Source organism: Macaca fascicularis, chromosome 3, assembly GCF_037993035.2.
Source record: "Macaca fascicularis isolate 582-1 chromosome 3, T2T-MFA8v1.1".
In the NCBI taxonomy this organism is placed as follows: Eukaryota; Metazoa; Chordata; class Mammalia; order Primates; family Cercopithecidae; genus Macaca; species Macaca fascicularis.
In genome coordinates, this window is record NC_088377.1 from 460,195 (window position 1) to 482,511 (window position 22,317).

At 47.3% G+C, this 22,317-nt stretch overlaps 1 protein-coding gene across 6 annotated transcripts in view; it reads right to left on the reverse strand.

Annotated features, from left to right (window-relative positions):
• Nucleotides 1-257: 257 nt before the first annotated feature.
• PRMT2 (protein arginine methyltransferase 2) overlaps nucleotides 258-22,317 on the reverse strand; it is a 31,901-nt gene continuing 9,841 nt past the window's right edge. For 2 of the 6 annotated variants that reach the window (XR_012431843.1, XR_012431844.1), the window contains exons 5-12: nucleotides 17,492-17,653; nucleotides 16,382-16,546; nucleotides 7,184-7,359; nucleotides 5,128-5,257; nucleotides 4,168-4,304; nucleotides 3,422-3,682; nucleotides 1,848-2,536; nucleotides 997-1,637 (exon numbers count right to left, since the gene is read on the reverse strand). Coding sequence is in view for 3 of the 6 variants with exons in the window: in XM_065541232.2 (XP_065397304.1) it covers nucleotides 1,605-1,637; nucleotides 2,365-2,536; nucleotides 3,422-3,682; nucleotides 4,168-4,304; nucleotides 5,128-5,257; nucleotides 7,184-7,359; nucleotides 16,382-16,546; nucleotides 17,492-17,653 (1,236 nt within the window). In the remaining 3 variants the exon portion in view is untranslated. Of the gene's footprint in view, nucleotides 1,638-1,847; nucleotides 2,537-3,421; nucleotides 3,683-4,167; nucleotides 4,305-5,127; nucleotides 5,258-5,956; nucleotides 8,052-16,381; nucleotides 16,547-17,491; nucleotides 17,654-22,317 lie in introns of those variants that run through there. The other 4 variants (XM_065541232.2, XM_065541234.2, XR_012431845.1 and 1 more) reach the window with 4 other exon arrangements.

Here is a 22,317-nt window from a genome sequence, read left to right on the forward strand (position 1 = left end):
GCCAGCTCTCATGCACAGCTGGCAGCGATGTTAGATTCCTTGACTTGAAAAGCTGGTTTACAGTGTACATCCAACAGAAATGTGTACATACACGCACCAAAACACACACACAGAAATGTCCACAGTCTCAGTAATCATAATAGCTAAACCCTGGCAACAACCCAAAAGGACACCATGTGAAATAAGATTCATAAACTGTGGTCTATTCATGCAGTTGAATACTTATGCCACAGTGAAAAAGTAAGCCACAACCACACTGTCTGAAACTCATAGATGAGTCTCACAATGTTTAATTAAAGAAGGCAGACACAAAAGAACATGTGTACAATTCCATTCAGGCAAGAGTAATCGACAGTTACAAGTCAGGACGCCACCCTCGAGAGGGTGGGCACTGAGCGGAAGGGGAATCAGGGAGTCAGTAGCGTGTCCTGGACTGGATGCTGGTTACATGTGCATCCACTTTATAAAATACCATCATCTAGGTACCCACGACCAGTGCTGTTTTCAATATATATTTGATATTTCAGTTTTGTTTTTTGGGTTTTGAGACAGGGTCTTGCTCTGTCACCCAGGCTGGAGTACGGCAGTGCAATCCTAGATCACTGCAGCCTCAACCGCCTAGGCTCAAGTGATCCTCCCACCTCAGCCTCCCGAGTAGCTGGGACTACAAGCACATGCCACCATGCCCAGCTAATTTTTGTATTTTGTAGAGATAGGATCTCACTATGTTGCCCAGGGTGGTCTTGAACTCCTGAGCTCAAGGAATCATCCCACCTTAACCTCTCAAAATGTTGGGATTACAGAGGTGAGCCACTGCACTCAGCCTATATTTCAATAAAATTTAATAAAAATCAAAACACACAAAAAAATGTATCTACTGATATGGAAGTTTTTTCACAATACTGAGAAAAAGTTACAAAGCAATGCATATAGTATGATCCTGTAATTACAAAAAATAACACATATGCGTAAAACAGGATACACAATGACATTCACTCATTTAAAAATATTTATTGAGCATGTGCAATGCGCCAACACATAATTTATTTGGAAGACGTCTACAAAACTATCCCATGCAAAGTCCCATCGCGTGCATCGCCACCTCAGCTCCCGCGCTGAGCCAGGGCGGTGTTCCCTACACAGCACTGGCACAGCCCTGTGCAATCCTACATCCCACACGAGTGGATGAGCGATGGCAGGAAGGGCACCACTAACACAGGAGGCGGGAACAGTCACTGTCACAGGGTACACAGGCTGATATGCGGGCGTTCTAGGAGTGTGGACCTACACCTAGCTTAGGAACATGGAGCTCTGACCTAGCCACGGGTCAGCACTGTGGACACCACGGGTGAACACCTAGAAACACAGCCTACTTCTAGAGGGCAGACACTGGGCAGCGGGGGTGGCCACGGCAGCTCCTGCCGAGCCCAAGCGTGTTTGTCTGTGAAGGGCCCTGACGTCACCTGCCAGGCTGGGGAGGGGTCAGTGTGGCACGAACGTTCACCGACTTCGAAGGAGTGTGCAGCAGCCGGGCGTATCTTGGGTTGCTTGTGTTCGTCACCCCTCAGGATACGCACACGGCTTTCCAAATAAAGCCTCAACTGTCATCTCCAGATTGGGAACACTTTTTCTCCAACCTGAAAAAGATAAATGACAACAGGTCAGTCAGATAATAAATCATATGATTAACACACTACATTTCCTAATGGTTTGATATTGGACAAGAGAGCAATATTCAGGTGCAGAATTTTCTTAAATGACAAACTTTTAACAAAAAATTATCACAAAGCAAAGCACAAAACAAATATAAAAAATGAAGGAAAACCATTTATTTTTATTTTCTTTACCACATTAATCCTGAGTCCAAAGAAGAACATTCCATTTTCAGCGGCCTCTGAGACAGGAAGCCCAAGTGAGCTGGGCGAGCTACACATGAATTCATGCACGGACCCAAAGGCTGCCAGTCGGAACACACATCACGGACAACACACCTAGATGAACTGCTGCCTGGGAAGCCACAGAGGCCTGTGTAAAGGGAGCGCCGAGGCACAGCTCAGGCTTCTGCCCATCTGGGGACCCCTCTGGACATGGCACGAGGGGCCTCAGGCTGATGTGGGTCTCTGCTCTCCCTCACTTACTGTGTCACCTGAGGAAATGACTTCCCTGCCAGAGCCCTCCACTTCCTGTGCTGTCAGATGGGAAACGAAGCCAGTAACAGCATGCACTTTCTGTGTATTAAATCACTCATGCGCAAAACGCGTGGGCCCCAGCGTGGGCCAGCATCTGCCATCACTACCACCACCCAGGCCTGTCTCCCTGAGGACCGGCACCCACAGGACAGAATCTTACAAATACATATCTTACTTTTTGAGATGTGGGGTCTTGCCTGGAAGTGACAGCCCAGCTCAGAGCCACCGACATGTGCCTTCTCCACACTGGGTTTCTCTGCAACACAACTGAACCCGTGACCACGTCTCCAGTATGGACAGGGACTGGGTCGTCCATCATAAACAGCGTCTGCTTCCAGTGTGTGATGCTGCAAGACAGGGGTGTGTGTGACCTGGAGGCTGGGCGAGGGCAGTCTCCACATGGCCCTCGGGGCACTGATGCTGCAAGACAGGGGTGTGTGTGACCTGGAGGCTGGGCGAGGGCAGTCTCCACATGGCCCTCGGGGCGCTGACTCAGGCTCCCACTGGCTCTCACCCTCAGCAGAACCCACGTGGCTGGCAGTCCACCCTGAGGGCCTGGGGACACAAAGCTTGACTTTTCAGGCTAACTCAGGGGGCAGATACACCCCCAGCCCTGTGATCTAAAGGGACTCTATGAGATACACTGGGATCAAAGTTACCCTGGTGAGACAGATCCTGCCAATGCCAAACACAAGGCTGCTCCTGAGACCACTCAGATTCCTGGAGGTGTGGACGGCTCACCCTGGGTGGCCCAGAGGATGTGGAAGCTCAGGGGACACACGGCTGCACTAAAGGTCCTGTGTGGTGTCTGACTCTCCGGCCTGCCAGGAGGACGGCTGGGCACCCCCTTCCTGTGCCCTCGCCTAAGCTGCAGAGGCTGGTGATCTAGCTCCTGCCATTAAACTGTGGTGTACACGGATGGAATCAGGTCCAAGGAGTCGCTTCTGTGATGGCTACAATGTGAGGACCACTGTCACGTTTGGGGGAAAATAGTAAAACGCTAGGATTCTGCACTGGGTTGCGCTGGAAACTTCTCTAAGTTCTTCAGGCTCTGCCGCCCCTCAAACTCCCACTGTCCACAGTGGGGCCAACAGTGAAATGGGGGGCTCCTCAGGTCTCCAATTTCTCCCTGACTCTGGTCACACCCCTCACCCCAGCCTGTGCCCCAGGTCACTGCTCCCTCCATGCCCCCAGACTCGGGGGTGGGTATAACCAGCCTCCAAGCTGCCCACCTCCACTCGGTGACGGCACTACAGAGGTTACCACAGGACTCTTGTGATGGGGACCACGTGCCAGGCCAGGGCATCAACTCCACACGTCTGCGACCTCCCTGGAGCCGGGGTCCCCTCGTGGGGCCATCACGCTGGGGAGTCAGCAGGGCAGGTGCCAGGGCGGGGCAGGTGCCAGAGCGGGGCAGCCAACCCCACCCCAGTTCCAAAGGGAAGGCCTGCTGGGCCCCAAAGGCGGCTCCACCGCCACGCGTGTCCAGGATGCTGGAGGGGAAATGTGTCCCAAAAAACAACCATCCCTCCAAAACCCTCCAAAGCCGTCAGGTGAACCCCTACGTCCTGCGGAGGCGCTTTGGGTCGGACCATGAATTAGCCGTGGGTGCTCCTCAGGGGCGGGAAAACAGGGAGCTCCTCCCGCTGGGGCTGCTGGGGGTGGGGGTGGACGCCCCAGGCTGGGCCCAGAGTGGGGGCGAGACCCGGAAGGAGGCACACAGGCTGCGGTGTCTACACCACCCTGCGCCCCCACGTGCGCCGCCCCCACCCCACGTGGCCCACCCGCCACGACCGCCACGCCGCGTCCCGCCCCCTCCTGCGCGCCCCATCCCCGCGCCCGCCCCGCCCCGCCCTCCGCGCACCCCACCCGGCACCCCGCGCCCGCCCCACCCTCCGCGCCCCCCACCCCGCACCCCGTGCCCGCCCCGCCCTCCGCGCCCCCCACCCCGCACCCCGCACCCGCCCCGCACACTCACGGGTGGAAGGGCCCGGTGCTGAGCACCTGCGGCGGCTGCCCCTCCTGCAGGCTCTGGAAGTGGACGCTAAACCAGGCGGTGAAGCCGTGCAGGGTCCCCGCCTTCCTGATGTCGAAGCGCAGGTCGCCCCTCAGGGTCTGGGTCAAGCAGACGACAAGGCACGCGTGGGCACCGCGTGGCACCGCAGGGCCGGGATGGGGCGGCCCCCTCCGCGCGCCCCGCGCAGACGCTGAACGCGTCAGGAACCGCAGAAAAGCCCCCGCCCTGGGAAACCACCCCCAAAACCCGCATCACGAGTTCAGACGCTTCAGTCAGAAACGTGTCAAGCAATCTGAGCTGCTTGCGCCCAGTTTTCTGCCCCAGATTCCTGCGGAATCTTTTCGGCGCTCAGCTCTTCAGCCTAAGGCGTTGGAGAGCTCCAGGCTGGGCGTTTCCACGCAGAACCAACTAAAAACCACGGCTGCGCCCGCGCCGCCCACCCCATCTCCAGACGCGGCGCCAACTGGGCGCCAGGCAGGGCGGGGCGCGGGGATCCCGCCCAGAACCCACGAGCGCCACCGCGCGGCCACAGACAGGGATTCGTGGAGGGAATTTTAACAGTTCTGTCATGAAGGGTGGCTAAAAACACGTGAAAAAAAACTGTAATGCAAATACCATAATGAAACGAAATATAATTTATTTGATTTTGAAGATGCTGAGAATATTAAACATAAATCTAAAATGAAGACGCTAGAGACATCTATAAAGAAAATGATGTACAATATGAAAGAATCAAAATAGAACGTAAAGAAGAAAAAAGACTGGAAAAAATCAGTAGCAAACGTTTTATAAATTCACTTATTTGTATAATAAAATAATTAGTTACTCACACCCCCAGCGCTCACTGAAGGTTTATGATAATCTGGTCTGTTTCATGGTCACTGATTATCTAATGTAAGGAGCAATTCATCTTTTTCTCACCTCTAAATCAGAAATTTGCACGGTTCTCATGTCCAACTGCAATATAGTGCACGGTTCAGAGAGACAGTCTTCTGGTTTCAAAATGTGGTTATACTTGGGCTTTGAAAAAAACTCCTTAATTGCTAAAGATCTAGGGGAAAAGGTCAAAGCAACTGTTGAGAGTCATTGCAAACATCTCAGGCTTCAAAACACACACGTGGGACCGCGGTGAGTGCTTTCTCTTCTGTGTCACCAAGGATGCTAAGCCACCGTCTGGGGGCCCTGGACCCCCAGAGCAGCCCTCAGGCCTCCAGAGGCTCTGGGTGCCTCCCACTCTGAGAGGACCCAGACCCTACCCAGGCATCCAGAGCCTTCCCGAGCCTGACCTGGAGGCATTCAGGAGCCTGCGAGTCACTGGGCGCTTCCCTGTGACGTCTCATTCATGGGATCTGAGCACATGGAAACCAACGCTTACCCCTCATAACCTAGAGGACAAGGGCAGTTGCAGCGTGTCTTGCCTAGTTTTAGAATCTATTTGATTTCAAAATATCTTTTGTGGATTTTCTATTAACAGTAAATGAAAGCGGTATTCCTGCTGTAGGTTACTCTATAATAAACGTTAAGGAACTAGAAGAGCTGAGGTGGCCTGAGTGAGTCCGAGTTTCAGGAGAAATACTTCCTTTGTTGTTACACAAATTCAACACAGAAACAGACACTAGATGCCACATGGCCCCCTGTGTGTCACCGTTTGCCAACCGCCATCACTGGTTGCACTGGGCTTGTCAGTAAGTCACCTATTATTTACCACAGAAATGTTTTAAAAAAATAAGCAAAGCAGTAACTTCTGAAATAGCAAATAAAAGTGAATGTTTTAAGAAAGATTTCACTATATTTACATATTTCTGATTATTTTTCTGATAAAAAATTACGAATTTAAAAATTGGAAAAAATGGACAAGTACAAAGAAAAGTTTAAATTCCCCATATGCTTGTCTTAGCATTGTGATATTTTTATCCCCCAGACATATTTATATAAATTTATTTATGCAAACTAACATCCATTCTGTATACATGGTTTATTCTGCCAAGCTTTACTGTCTCTTAAACCCTTTCTAAATATCATTACACATCCTTAAAAACCTATGGTTTCTTTTTCAGCAGCTGGACCGCAGTGCTCCACCAGATGGATACACAGCAATTCAACCACGTTCCTCTAGATGGCCACTGACTTCCAGTGCCCGGAGGAACACTCAGGTGGGAGGCTCTGGCAGTGACTGGGGTGGGCAGCCTGATGCCAACCTCTAAGGCCCCGGCAGCCACACCTCCCTGCCACTGCCAGGCAAGCCCAGGCTACTATTTTAATTTACTCTTTGCTTGTCGGGTAGGGAAAACAGCATGTATTTTAATTTGCATTTTAACTACTAACAACATTATAATTTTTCATAATTTATTGGTAATTTTATTTTTTGTAGTTTGCCTGTTCACGTGATTGGGCTGTAATTCCATCTGGCTAGTCATCTCTTTCTAATTGATTCCAAGACCTGTCAGCACATGATTTCTCTAATTACTTGTTTGCTTTCACAGTCGCGTTTTTGCTGATTTCTACCACATAGACTGCCAGATTCTATCTAGCACAGGGTCCATTCCATCCATTGTTGCTGCTCATTTCTCCACCTAAGATGGTGCACACAGGCCCCCATGGATGTCTGTCGTTGATGTTGATTCCATGCAGAATTAAGTTTTCACGTATGGCGTGAGAGAACAAGAGCTAATCAATTGCTCCAGAATAATATGCTGACTCGGCCCTCACTCCCTCCTAATTGTAATGCAACCTTTTTCACATACGAAAAAAATTTTTGTTCCTTGCATTCTACCCTGCTCTGCTCATCTGTCTTTTCTTGTTATAGCACCATACTGTTTTAATTACTCCAATGCTATAACAGATTGTCCTATCTGGGTGCACAGGTACCCTCATTTATCCGACCATAGTGTGTGATCTCCCAGGGCCTTGGCCCACCTGCAGACTGTGGACCAGGAGGCCCCACAAGACAGTGCCAGTCCTAGCTGTGGACACTTACTTGAGAGCGCTGAGGTTGAACTCGTACGCGTTGTCCCAGAAGAGCACCTTGCTACGATAGTCCTTATCAGCACTGCAGGGCACAAGGTGCAATGCGGCCATGGTGGGCCAAATGACCCCGTCCTCCTTCAGCCAGGCATCCCGGGCATACAGGATGGACTCGATCATGAACTCAAACTGCATAGGAGTGAAAGACACACAGGAGACACATCACAGGCCCTGTGGCTGCACAGGCCTCTCACCACCACTTTAATAACACTAGTCCAAGAGTTCTAGTTTTAGCCTCAAGAATATTCCTGCCTAGGCCAGTGTACCATGCGAGAGAACATCTCGAGGGTTTATTTTATGCCCACATGTAATGGTCACTGATGCATCTCACAGCCTGGGTTTAAGTCACATAATTTCCCATTAGAACTAAGAACTGGAGAGGAGCTAAAAGCAAGGACAAATCTTCACTCTTGTCCCGTCTCAGTCACTGAAGAGTTCGTAACTACCAGATTCTGAAAGAGCCCTGAAGTGTTGCAGGATCCCAACTGTTAAATAAAATATATTTGGTCTGTAGTACTCTCCAAATTTCCACAGCCCTTTAAGTAGACTGAAATCACTCCTTAAGAAACCGAAAGCCACGCAGGCATGCCCTGGCCATTCACATGGTCCTTTGGTCCACCTTGCATCCCTCAGAAGGTCCCAAGTCAAGGGAAGCACATCACATCTATGACTGAGGAATTGGGGACCCAGCACCCTCAAAGGCCAGGCCTTCTGTCGGAACCAGAACTTGCTTCTAACACAGAAAGGAGTAGAGGGAGCACCAGTGAGGTGGGGCCAAGGCCTGTGGCCCTTGCAAGCCACCCAGGAGCCTGCACTTCATCCTGTAGTTGACGAGAAACAACAGAAGTGTTTTGCTTCCCTTAAATAATCTCAAGCCGGTTTTATTATAGAAGTACTACATGTTTTGTATGGAAAATGTAGAAAAACTATGAAGACTCAAACAAAAATAAAAATCACATATTAACCCAGTACCCAGAAGGAACCACTGTTATCACTCTGCAGCTTACCTTCAAGTATTTTTCTACACATGCACACAAAAAATATATACATCTAATTTTTTAATCTCATTTTTTCAGTTATAAAGTGAAACTGAGCTTTTTTGGTGTACAGTCTACGAACTTTAGCACTTGTGTGGATTTTGTCCTCACAACCACAGCCAGCATACACACAGCTCTGCCACCCCAAAACACTCTTCACACTTATCTCTGGTGGTCATGCCGTCCCCCACCCCAGCCTCTCAAGCCACCAATCTGGTCTCCATCCCCATGGTCTTGTGTCTTTTTGAGAATATCGTATAAATGGAACCAGACAGTATATAACCTTTCAAGGCAAGCTTCTTTCACTCACTGTACTGTTTCTGGGGTTCCTCCAAATTACCTGTTTCAATAACTGGCTCCTCTTCACTGCTCAGTGGTATTCCGCTGTGTGGATGTACCAGTTTATCCTTAAGGATTATCCTGATGAAGGACACTGGGGTTGTTTCCAGTTTTTTTTTTCGCAATTATAAAGAGAGCTAGTATAATCATTCACATACAGGTATTTGTGTGAACACAGCTTGCATTTCTCTGGGTTGAATACACAGGAGAGGGACTCCTGGGCATAAGGTGAGTGCACATACAACTCTGTAAGAAAGCACTCACCTGTTTCCACAGTGGCATGAGCCCTCCAGCAATGCACGACTTTCAGCTATTCCTCATCCTCGATGGCACTTGGTATTAGCATCAGATTTTTTTTTTTTTTTAGTCATTTTTCAGTAGGTGTGATATCTCACCGTGGCTTTAATGTGTATTTCCCTGATGGCTAACAATGTTGAACATGTTTTCATGTGTGTATCTGATATCTGTATATCCACTTTGGCAAAGTGTCTGTTCTTTTGCCCATTTTCAATTGGCTTGTTTTCTTCCTGTTTTGAGATTTCTCTGTATATTCAGAACATACACTGGATATATTCTTTGCGATATTTTCTCCTAATCTTAGCTTGTCTTTTTTATTCTCTTAGTATCATCCCTTTGTAGAGCGGTCGTTTTTAGTTTTGATGAAATTCAATTTATCAACGTTTTCTGTTACGGATCATGCTTTTAGAGTCGCATCTAAAAACTCTTTGCCCAAGTCTAGGTGATGAAGATTTTCTATGATTTTTTCAAGAAGCTTTATAGTTTTATATTTTACACACTTAGATCTATGATCAATTTTAAGTTCAGCTCTGGATAGGGTGTGAGGTTGAGGTATTGTTTTTTACATATGGATGACAACTATTCCAGTAACATTTGCTGAAAAGACTTTTTCTCCATTAAATTGATTTTTGTCCCTTTGTTAAAAAATCAATTGACCGTATATGTAGAAATCTATTCTTCTTCTCCGTTCCATTGACTTACATGTCTGTCCCTTCACCAATACCACACTGTCCTGAATACTGTAGCTTTAAAATCAAGTAGTGTAGTTCCTCCAACTTTACTCTTCTTTTTAAAAATTGTATCAGCTACTCTAGTTCTCTCAGTCCATTTTTGTGTTGCCAAAAAGGAATATCTGAGGCTGGGTAATTTATAAAGAAATGAGGTTTATCTGGCTCATGGTTCTGCTGTTTGGGAAAGTTCAGGATTGGGCATCTAGTGAGGGCTTCAGGCTGCTTCCCCTCACAGTGGAAGGAAGGCAAAGGGAAGCTGGCACATGCAGAGACCACAGGGTGAGAGCAGAGGCAAGTGGGGGTGCCAGGCTCTTTTTCACAACCAGCTCTTGTTGGGACCTGAGAGAGCGAGAACTCACTTATTTACCCACGAGGAAGGGCATTCATCTATTCATGAGGGATCCACACCCATGACCCAAACACTTCCCACTAAGCCCCACCTCCCAACACCACCACACTGAGGATCAAATTTCAACATAAGATTTGGTGGGGACAGACCATAGCACTAGTTCCTTTACATTCCACATACATTTCATAATGAGCTTATCTATAAGAACAAATCCTGCTTGGATTCTAATTGGAATTTTATTAAGTCTACAGATCAATTTAAGAAGAACATACATCTTTACTAGGTTGAGTCTTATCTCTCCATTTATTTAGGTTTTCTGAGATTTCTTTCATTATCATCTCATCATTTTCGGCATCCAGATCATGTTTTGTTAGATTTCTAAGCCTTTCATATTTTTGAAGCTACTGTAAATAATATTATTTAATTTCTAATTGTACACTGCAAAGATATAAAAATGACTTCTGTATCATGACCTTGCTAAACTCCCTTACTAGTTTTAGGAAACTTTCCCATAGATTCCTTAGGATTTTCTGTAGGTTTTTTTGTAGATGTCCTATGTCATGTTAAATTTCCTTCCATTTCTAGTTTGCTGAGCATTTTATCACGAACTGATGTTGAATTTTGTCAATTTTTTTCTGTATTAATTGATATGGTCATGATTTTTCTTCTTCAGACTGTTAATATGGTAGATTACACTGATTGATTTTCAAATATTGAACCAGCCTTGCATTCCAAGGATAGTTTCCTTTTTTGTTATGGTGTATTATTATTCCTTTTATATCTTGCTGGTTTAAATTTGCTAATGTTTTCTTGAGGATTTTTACATTTATGTTCATGAAGCAGTTATTGGTCTGTAGGTTTCACATTTTGTGTTAACCTTGGTTTTGATATTAGGGCAATGCTTACCTCATATAATGAGTGAGGGAGTGTTCCCTCTTCTTTTCCGAAAGAAGTTATTTAGAATTGGAGTTTTTTCTTCATTAAATGTGTTGACAGAATTCACCACTGAAATCATTTAGGCTAGAGATTTACCTTTCAGAAGGTTTTTAAACTATTAATTCAATATCTTTACTAGTTATTGGACCATTCAGGTTATCTATTTCATGTTAGATGAACTGTGGTAATTTGTAGTTTTCAAAAGAACTGGTCCGTTTCATGGCCCTTCTTTGCTTCCCACTTTATGAACATACACTCTATGTATGTACATAGAGGGAGAAGAGGGAAAATGATAACTCAAGAGTATTTCAGGAATACAGTTGTTCCTTGGTGTCTATGGGGGACTTGTTCCAGGATCCCCGTGGATACTCAAATCCTTGGATGCTCAAGTCCCCCATATAAAATAATGTGGTTTTTACATACAGGCTACACACATCTTCTGACAGACTTTAAATCATCTCTAGATTACTTCTACTAATACAATGTCAATGTTATGTAACTAGCTGTTAGTTACTGTATTGGTTTGTTATTTGTATTGATGTTTATTGTTGTGTTGTTATTTTTATTTTCAGATATTTTCAATACATGTAGGTTGTATCTGCAGATATGGAGCCCACAAATATTTGACTGTACTTCAAATTCTTGTCTTCTTCACCAATCAACTGCTACTATGTCTTTGTTCCAGAGTCCTCAAATAGTTTCTCCCTGTCTCCAGGATTTATAGCTGCATTCAGTGGGAGAGATGACAGGAGTGTGCCTTCTCCATCTTACCTGGAATTGAAGCTAGGTTACCACTATGTCTAATTTTTAAACACAAAATTGGAATCATACTGTACATACTCCTTGTGCTTTTTTAAAAACCAGCAACATGTCACCAACTTTTTCCAAAGTTCGTTAAAAATCTTTCTAAAACATAATTTTTAATGATCGTATGTATTGCTACAATTCTATTGTTTCCAATTGTCTCCCCATTGTAAATGGTGCTGCCATAAACATTTTTTAACATAAATTTCTGTACAAATTTGATTATTTCCTTAGGATAATTTCATCAAAAAAATTTTGGTGCCTGGTCTCTGGGTCCAGCTGCTGGGAAGGAAGACACTCTGCAGTCTCAGCACCCACCAGCTCCTCCTCCTTCCTCCTCCCCTGAGGTGAATGTGCCCTCAGAAGTGCAAGCTGCCAATTAACTATGCTGCATTTTTTATGACATGAAAGTTTGGAAATGCTCGAGGCCAAAAAAAAAAAAATCAAGAAAAGAAAAAAGGCTATCATTTTTTGTCTCAGTGCAGACAAAGTGCGTTGTTGTAGAAGGCGGTGAAGAGACCTTGGTTGGAGATGTAGGTGCAGCCATAAGTGGTCCTTCAAGCATGTGGTGGCAATGTTTCCTGAAAAAGGTGTCTCTGTACTTTGCATGAGGCAAGCTTTAAAACCAAGGAATCCAGAAGAGTTGATGGTTTTGTGTGTGTGTGTGGGCACCAGAACTAACACCTCTGAAAAGTAAAATGATCTACATGAGCTCCAGAAATGCAACCAAAAAGAAACATCAAGGCATAAAACATGAACGACAAGTAAAGGGGCCAGAAGCCCTCCCTTGGGCCTGTCCCACTGGGAAGTCAGGTGGCCTTGGTTGTGGCCTCTGCAGGGTGCTCTGTGTAGATCGTCCTTCAGTGCCACAAACGGAAAGTGCCCGTGTTTACTGTCATCCTCTTGTTGTGTAAATAAGGCAAATACATTTCGGCCAGGGTCTTACTGATGGGGAGCTGTCCCATCACCTAAACTACACATTCTATAAATATGTGCAAACAGCCCTAAATAAATCCAAAGTCTAAAGTTTTATTGGTGTGAAATTAAATTCTTATTGGCCACGTGCCTGTTTTCATGAGCTGACTTATAAAGATTTTTGTTAAGCTCAGCATTTGTAATAATACAGTCCATAAAACAGTACAAGGCTGTGTGAAGAGAATTATTACATCTTTGTAACCTCAGCAGTTACTTCGTTTCTTTTGCTTAGAAAATTGGTCATAATGTGGTTGGAATTTTGGTCCAAATTCTTTATTCTTCCTTGAGCTAAACAGAATAACGGAATATAGTATGTCCTCATCACATATGACAGCACTAATACACTAACAACAGTAAGACTGAGTCTGGCAGTCTTTGAATTCTACCAAATATGTAACAGAAACCCTCAGCGACCCTGCGAAGCGTCCTGAAATCCAGGAGGCATTCTCTGCACCTACAGTGCCACTGGCTAGTGGGAGACTGTTGAGTGTGTCCTCAGGAGAACAAGCAAGATCCTGTAACAACTAATGATTAACGCAAATTAGGGCTCCATTGTCACCTGCTTTGTTAACAAAAATGATTAAATGGTCTGTTGACAATCTAGGACACCTGTGGTATCTTTACTTGCCTCTCCTTCAGAACTTTGCTGCTTCTGGAATAATAAAATATGGAAGAACAAAAAAACTGTAATGCTCTTTGACTTATTCTGTCCTATTTTCCTTCAAAAGGCTTTATCAATTCACACTGCCAAAAAGTGTACGGCAGTGCGCATTTCCCCACAACCCCAGCCTGGGGATCATCAGATATTAGAGGACTGCTCAGCCAACTTCCCAGGTCAAAACTATTAAGGTTACTTTTAAATTGCTGGTGACATTAAACAATGTTCAACCTTCTGGCCTCTGGCATTTCTCTGCCTTTTTAGTCCCTGCTCACCTTCCATGAGGTATCTTTTTATGTTTTTCTTACTGCAACTCTCTATGTCACGCAAGCTGCAATTCTTTAGTTTCATTTACCATTTAATAATTGTTAGCTGTGCTAATGTATGAAGGGGAATTTTTTGTCAAATATTTTATTTGACAGCTTCATTATGAACTTGGTTCTTAGAAAGACCTTTCCCATCCTAACAACAGATAAACTTTTAGCAATTTTTTTATGTTTCCTTCTTTTCTTAACTATTTAACTCTTGAGCCCGTCTGAGGTTTATTTTAGCAGATGGTGTGAAGAAGGGACTCTTTTCTCCAAATCAATCGTCCCAGCACCATCTCTGAATAACTGCATGCCCTTGCACTGACTGAAAGCTGGCCCCTCCTATGCTAAACGCACATGCACTCTTCCCTGTCTCAGACTTTTACTACATGTCAGCGTCCAAGTAGGAAGATGGACCATTAGAGATGAAGGCCTGAGGGCTGAGGGGCTCTGAGAACAGGCAGACAGCAGGCAAGGAGGACGTGAAGGGGACCAGACGCACAGGTGCAGGGGAAAGGCAGACAGCAGGCAAGGAGGACGTGAAGGGGGCCAGACGCACAGGTGCAGGGGAAAGGCAGACAGCAGGCAAGGAGGACATGAAGGGGGCCAGACGCACAGGTGCAGGGAAGAATGCGGCAGCTCAGGAGAGGGGCAGCCTGGGGACGGAAAGTGGAGGTGGGTGCAGCTGCATCAACAACTCCCAAATTCACACCGACCCTCCCTCAAAGCCTCCAACCCTGTACCCCAATAACTATCACCACAGGAACTCTTGCAGCCCGGTCTGCCCTGTTCTGGGCCTCCTTGGGCTGAGTAATGATGGTGGTGCTCCCTCAATCCCCCCAGGGAGAGTCTGAAGTCGGAGCTGCCTCAAGCCCTCACCTGCAAAGCTCCGTCTACCCCCTGCACTGCCTGCACAGGAGAAACCACCACATGGTCCTGTCTGAACTTGCCCCAGCATTCCTCCGAATGTCCTGCTCAGGGTGGCCCCTCCAGGCCAACGCCCACCAAGACCCCAGCCATGTCCCCCCTGCCCAATCAATAGCTGGTCCTGCACATCGGATGTGCATCCTGTGCTCAAGACCCACACAGATGTTCACCCTCCCCAAGGTCCTCCCTACCCTGGCCCCCAGCCCGTCCTGGTGGCCCACTCCCTGCGGATCAGGGCTGGGAGGCACCGTCCTGCTCATGCCAAGCCCCCAACGGCACATCCTGCCTGCTGGCCCTGCTCTGCATCTCCACACCTGCGCCATGCCAAGCCCTGGCTCCTACATCTTGACAGTAAAGCCACAGTCAGTCCTGGAAGTCTGTGCATCTCCCACACAGAGGGGCCTCCCTTCACACAGGCTGTCCCAGGCCTCTGCATGCTGGGGCTGGACCACAGCCAGTCCCTGGCCTCCGGTCCCGGCCACACATACCCAGGGGCCTCCAAAACACAGCCCACCTCTTACTCCATCACTCACACACACCACTGGCACTCCCCTTGGTGTCCAGGATGTGGCACAAAGTCCTCAGACACACAGTACCCTACATCTGGCCTCTGCCTCCCTGATGCAACACAGTCTGGCCAATCCGGCCACTGGGCAGCCCCGGAACACAGCAACATGGTGAACACAGTGGCTACTCCTCTCCCCTCCCTCTGCCCCACGTCCCTCCTGTGTCCCTGTCACCCAACCCAGGGCACAGCCGGACACCGCAGCAGCCAGGCTTCCCCACATCAGTGCCCACACACCCTTGGCCTCACCACAGCCTCACTCCTCTTCTGTCCTCTTTTTGTCCCCGTAGCCAGGCACGAGCTGTCAACAGACACTTATTGAATGGGCACAGCTGTTCAGGGGCAAAGGTGAAAGCCCCTTCAGGGATTGGGAGTGGAGCCCGTTTCTCTAGTGTGTCACCTTATGGCTCCACAGACGTTATTAATAAGCCAAGTCACAGCATGGACATTGAGTCTATTTACATTTATCTTCTGACAACAAAATTTCAACAGGACTAAAAGCCAATGCCATCTGTTACCACGGGAAACCGTTTCCTGGAGAAGCAGCAGCCATATTTCACACTCCTTCACCCAGACCCCATCTTTCTGGGTCTCTACACTGAGACGCAGTTTCAGGTTGGGATGCTCTACTCCGATGTCCTGTGTTCCAGGATGCTGAGCCCAGGAGGAGAGCACCAGGCAGACAGCGTCCAGCCACACTCCTGTCACTTTCCCTCCAAGCAGACAGTGTTTGTGCAGGGCATATTCGCAAGCAACCAGAAAACAGTCCACTTCCACCCACATGTGAAACTCAGGGTGAACGACCCAGGCCAGGCCAGGCACATGCTGGCCCCACAGATGCCCAAGTGGCTTCACAGCGTCACTGGGGCCAGTCTAAGGTAAGAAGACCCTGGCCAGGGACGAAGGCCCTACTGGCGTTAAAGAAACAGCCTTACCTGTTAGGCACAGGATTTTTACAGATTCCCGAGAACACAGTTCATGTAAATCACTCATGAAAATGTTACATGAACTTTGACTTAAATTTCTCATAAAGGCATTTTTTAAATCAGGTGAAAATTCAAGACACTGAGCCAATGTGCACACAAGAAATTAATTATACCTCACAATAGGGAAAACATCAAAATGAATCATGCATGACTCTTCAGATCCTGAGGTTGGCCCAGCCGAGCCTGTGCTCAGAAGCCCCCCAGCCCTGGCCCCCAGCTGCCCGCACGACCCCCCTCACCAGCAGGCAGGTCCCCATCCACTCGGACACCAGCACATCCACCTTCTCGGGCAGTACCACGTCCTCCACCTTCTGTTGGAACACGGTGATGATGTCGGCAAAGCCATTCTGCAGGACCAGCTGCCCCGTGTGCTGTGCCATCTCACTGGCCTCCACCGCATACACCTGCAGCAGCAGAAGCACCGTCAGTGCACGCCCAGCCTCGGCCCGTCATCTACTCTCCTGAGTCACAACCAGCATACGAGAAATGGTCAATGACACAAGAGGGAAGCAGTATTCCAGACAGCAGAGAAAGTGAGGGCTGGGCCACACCTGCCCCTCCAGGGACACCCAGAAAGGAGCCGCCTCTAACCCTCCCGACTGCCCCCACCTCCTGCACAAGACACAGACGCAGGGCTGCAAGTGGGCGGAAGCCTCGCATGCCCGAGTCGGCTGCCACACGCACAGCAATCTTAATCCATGACCAGCACAGCAAGTTCTGAGCACCCAAGTGACAATGCTGGTCTGTGCCACATCTGAGGCCTGTGAGACAGTTTCAAACCCAGGGTCTCAGGGAAGGGTCTGGTGGGAAGTGCCCAAGTGCTGGGCCCTGGGTCCTGCAGAGCCTGGACTTGGGTGGACACTGTGCTGCGACCCCACCCACTGTGTAAGGAGTCTCCAAGGCTGCGGCTCGGCTCAGCTCAGCACAGCACAGATGGCCCAAGAGGAGTGGGGAGGGGGCCCAGCGTGTGCACCCCTCCCATCCCCGTGGGACCATCCATACCCAAGGCCCAGCACAGACATGTGGGTGCACCTGTTTGTCTACTCAACTGAAATAAATGTCTCACAGAACATACCCCGCCCTGTGCAATTCATGGGATATTTTCTATTCTGCTCTATTCCTGTCTGTGCTGTGACTCATTACGTGGGCGCCACAGCCTCTAGCATGCAGTCTCAACACACTGCTGTTTTACCGACCCTGAGCTGCACGTGCAAGGATGCTCACCAACACCACGGAGTCATCAGTGAGCCCTCAACAGCTCAGGGTCACGAGTTAGCACACTCAGAGGCCACCTCGGACATCACCAGCCTTGGCACAAACACCCGGGAAGCGTTCGAGACCCCACTCACCGCTTTAGGCCGCGCATAGTGTGCACAGAAGAGACTGATGATCCCAGTCCCACAGCCCACGTCCAGGATGACTTTATCCGTTAGGGATTCTTTATTCTGCAGGATGACACTGTGGTATTTAGTTGTTCGTGGCTGGTCTGCCAACATTTCCAAGTGGAGTTTCTGGAAGAAATGCACATTCAGAATCACTGCCTGTGACCTAGAGCCATGCCAAGTTCTGGACTGAGATGGAGGGTCAGAGCCACAGCTGATAACCCCTGACCCCGCCACCCCACATCTAAAAATATGAGCAAAACACAAGAGCAACAGTACTGGCTTCTGGAGTCCCTCAGCTCAGCACAGCACGGCCAGGCGAGCAGACAGGCAAGAGGGAGCACTGTGCACACAGGGGTGCAGTGTCGCCCGGACCACTGAGGCTGGAGGGACCACCGCATCCCAACGAGACTCCCCAGGGCCAGGTGTCCGACTACAGAAAACAGCAATACACCATGAGAGAGGGGCCAGCGTAGGTGGGCAGGGGGTCCCCCAAAGTCCTCTGCACACATGAGCTCACCCCTCCTGTTCTTGGGGAGTGCCCCGAGGGATAAGTGAGAGACCCAGCCTTGTCCTGAGGGAGGAAAATGCCTGAAACCCAAGGACACCTACATGAGAATCAGCCACCCTGAAAGGAGGCAGAGAAAGGCTTGCTCAGGGCAGCCAGCAAAGCCGCGGGCTGGAGGAGAGGCTGCACCCCTCCCACCAGCACTCTCGAGCTGCAGAAGGCCCAGCGTAGAAACAGCATCGCCAGAAAGAAGACAGGCAGCAGCCAGGAGCAGAGCGAGGACCGCGCCCAGACCACACCAGCAGACAGGAGCCTGCACGAGCCCCTCAGAGCCCACATTGGAGCCTCCCAAGACTGCGCAGAATAAAAAACAAAGGGACAGGTGGGAGGAGGTGGGAGGCACAGACAACAAAGCAAGGCCCAACTCTCCTGCCCGGAAGCAAAGGATGGGAAAGGCCTACAGTGCCAACACCAATGGAGACAGAGCTGGAGCAGCTACGTCAGCACCATACAGAACACAGTTCAGAGCAAACCAGATTCCCATCGGTTCACATCAACACAGGAATCAATTCACCCAGAGGACATGATTATTCTAAATATTTCTGTACCTAAAAACAGATCTTCAAAATACATAGAGCAAAACCAATACAGATGCAAGAAGAAACAGATAAATTCACAGTTATCACAGAGGTTTCAACAGTGTGCTCTCAGTAACCGACTGAAGACAGAAAAATTGGTAAGACTGTGGAAGGCCTGGACATCACTGTCAACCAAGTCAATCTCATTGGTATTTAAAGAACACTTCACCCAACCCCTTATAACAGTAATAATAAAAAATATCTAGGAACAAATTGAACAAGAAAAGTGTAAAACCATGTATGATAAAGAGATTATTATCCTTATCTTAAAATGCTAAAAGATATTAAACAAAGCTGAAGTAATGGGAGACTGAGAATCAATGTTATAAAGATGTCACTTCTCCCAAAATTAACATAAACATTCCATGTAGTACCTACTAAAGGAGGAAGCACAACAGAATAATAAAATTAGTTTCAAAACAGTAAGTGCCCAAGGCTAATGAGGAAAATGCTTTAAAAAAAAAAAAAAGAACTGCTGGAGACCTAGCTCTTGCAGATCTACAAAGGTGCAATGATGAAAATGATGAAGCACTGGGAACTGCAGTAAACAGAGCAGTGAAACAGCAGCGATTCTGCAGCAGACCCCTGAAATCCAGAGCACGACAAATGCAGCATTTCACATCAATGGGAAGGGAACCGTCCAGTAACTGAGGCTGGGATCGCTGGATATTTGTGGCATAAATTAGGGCGGAATTTTACATTATTTTTTTACAACGAATAAGTTATAGATTGATTTGAAATCTCACAGTTTAAAATAGGATCAGAAGGCTAGGCGGGGTGCCTCACCCCTGTAATTCCAGCACTTTGGGAAGCTGAGGTGAGAGGGTCCCTTACACCAGGAGTTTGAGGCTACAGTGAACTATGATTGCACCACTGCACCCCAGCCAGTCATACGACAGAGTGTGACACCATTTCTAAAAAACATAAAAAGTAAAAATAACATAGAATCATAACAGTTCTGAAAAAAAAAAGTGTGGGTATTTATAACCTTATAGTGAGGAAGGTTTTTCACAAAGAAAACAAAAAGAAATCACAAATAAAAGAAAAACATAGGCCGGGCGTGGTGGCTCAAGCCTGTAATCCCAGCACTTTGGGAGGCCGAGACGGGCGGATCACGAGGTCAGGAGATCGAGACCATCCTGGGTAACACAGTGAAACCCCGTCTCTACTAAAAATACAAAAACTTAGCCGGGCGAGGTGGCAGGCGCCTGTAGTCCCAGCTACTTGGGAGGCTGAGGCAGGAGAATGGCGAGAACCCGGGAGGCGGAGCTTGCAGTGAGCTGAGATCCGGCCACTGCACTCCAGCCTGGGCGACAGAGCAAGACTCCGTCTCAAAAAAAAAAAAAAAAAAAAAAATATTAGGCTATACAAAGAAAAAAGTTCTATGTGGGAAAAAATTTCACACAGTCACAAAAATTCACAAATTCAGGCTAACACATGAATCAACAAAAATCAAAAGAAAGGGGCAAATAATATGAAAGTTTACAAAAAAAGAAAAATACAAAAGGCCAACAAACATATAAAAGATGATCAATCTTACTTAAAAAATGGAAATCAAAATTAAAAGACGCCATATTCAACCTTTAAGATCAAAGTCCTTTTTCACTTCGATTCGTGGTAGGGAAATGGGCTTTCACACACCGTCAGTGGATCCATGCCATGGTCTGAACCGTCCCCAAAAACCCATGTGCTAAAACTTAATCGCCAGTGTGATGGCACTAAGAGGCCACCTTTGGAGGTTACTATGAAAGGGTTTGTGGTGGAAAAGGCACTCCCAGCCCTCCCACCTTCACTGTGAGGACAGCCATGAGGCGCCATCTTGGACACCAATGCCAGTACCCCCCCAGCCTCCAGAACTGCGAGAAATGAAGCTTTGTTCTTCATAATTTACTCAGTCTAAGGTATTTTGTTACAGCAGCACAAACTTAAATTACACACTTAGTCGTGTGTAATTAGCAAATCTTTCTGGAGGGCGAATTGGCAACATCCACTTAAGGAAACCACATGTGTACACACACACACCACAAACACACCCCCCAGGAATTTACCCTATAGCAATTCTAAACAGCATTTAACAGGATTATAATAGGACTCCATTACAGCATTATTTATCATGATAAAAAGCTGTTAAATAACCACTGTCCAAATAGCAACAGGATCCTTTTAGAGTAACACAATGCTCTGCAGCTGTTATAAAGAGTGACAGGTGCCAATATGAGAGATCTTCAAAATAATACAGCTACATGAAAAGAGCAAGGTGAAGACCTGAGGGTTGGAACAACGCCTTTTCTATACATTAAAAACATAAAATAAATTAGGTGTCACTTGGACTTCATAAGCACAGAGGAATCTGGTGGGCAGTGGTTCTTTGAGCTGAGAGGCGGCAGAGCTGGGAGGTTGGCATTGGCTTTTCATTATGTATCTTTCCTTAATGGATAGAAATCACTAACCATGTACAGACATGAATAGTTTTTAACACTTCTAACTGTGAAATATGGCATGCCTACAAAAAAGTGCAATAAAAAGCAATAAAAAGTATCTGCAGTTTATTAAGTATAGTTGTATAGCAAACACCTGTATATCCAAACAACTCTGTATCTATATCCAACCCCAGAACACTGCCAGCACATCAGAACTTCTGACTCAGCCACGCTGGTCCCAGAGCCTCCCCCACCAGCACGTAACCTCCAACCAACTCTCAGGGGAGCCACTCCCGCCCTCAGTCTCACCACCCAGGCACACTCACAAACAGTACCTTCTGGCCAAGCACGATGGTTCACGCTTGTAATTCCAGCCCTTTGGGAGGCTGAGACAGGAGGATCACTTGAAGCCAGGAGTTTGAGACCAGTCTGGCCAACATAGTGAAACCCCCTCCATTAAAAATACAAAAATTAGCCAGGCATGGTGGCACGCACCTGTAGTCCCAGGTACACAGGAGGCTGTGGCAAGAGAATTGTTTGAACCCAGGAGGCAGAGGCTGCGGTGAACTGAGATCCCGCCACGGCACTCCAGCCTGGGTAACAGAGCAAAACTCTGTCTCAAAACAAACAAACAAAAAACCTTCTAATGTGGCCTCTTAACTTTATATAATTGAGTCAAACGTTACAGATTCTTTGCCCTATTCCTTCTTTCACCTAACATTATTTTTATAACATTCACCCTGCAAGTAACTGTTTTCATCTAGTTTTAAAATGTAACCAGAGATTGTTGCCTAGACCATCAGGTTATAGGCAATTTCTCTATGGTGGGGAAAAAAAATTCAGTAAGCTGTTTAGAAGTTGGGCTTTTATTATTTTTTAAGGGACAGAGTCTGGTTCAATCACCCAGGCTCGAGTGCAGTAGCGCAATCATAGCTCACTGCAGCCTTGAACTCCTGGCTTCAAGTGATGCTCTGACCTTAGTTTCCCAAAGTCCTGCGATTACAGGCATGAGCCACCACACCTGACCTAAGTATTATTCTTCACAGATTTATAGAATTATTTCTTTTTTTTTTTCTTTTTTTTTTTTTTTTTTTTTTTTTTTTTTTTTTTTTTTTTTTTTTTTTTTGAGACGGAGTCTCGCTCTGTCGCCCAGGCTGGAGTGCAGTGGCCGGGTCTCAGCTCACTGCAAGCTCCGCCTCCCGGGTTCACGCCATTCTCCTGCCTCAG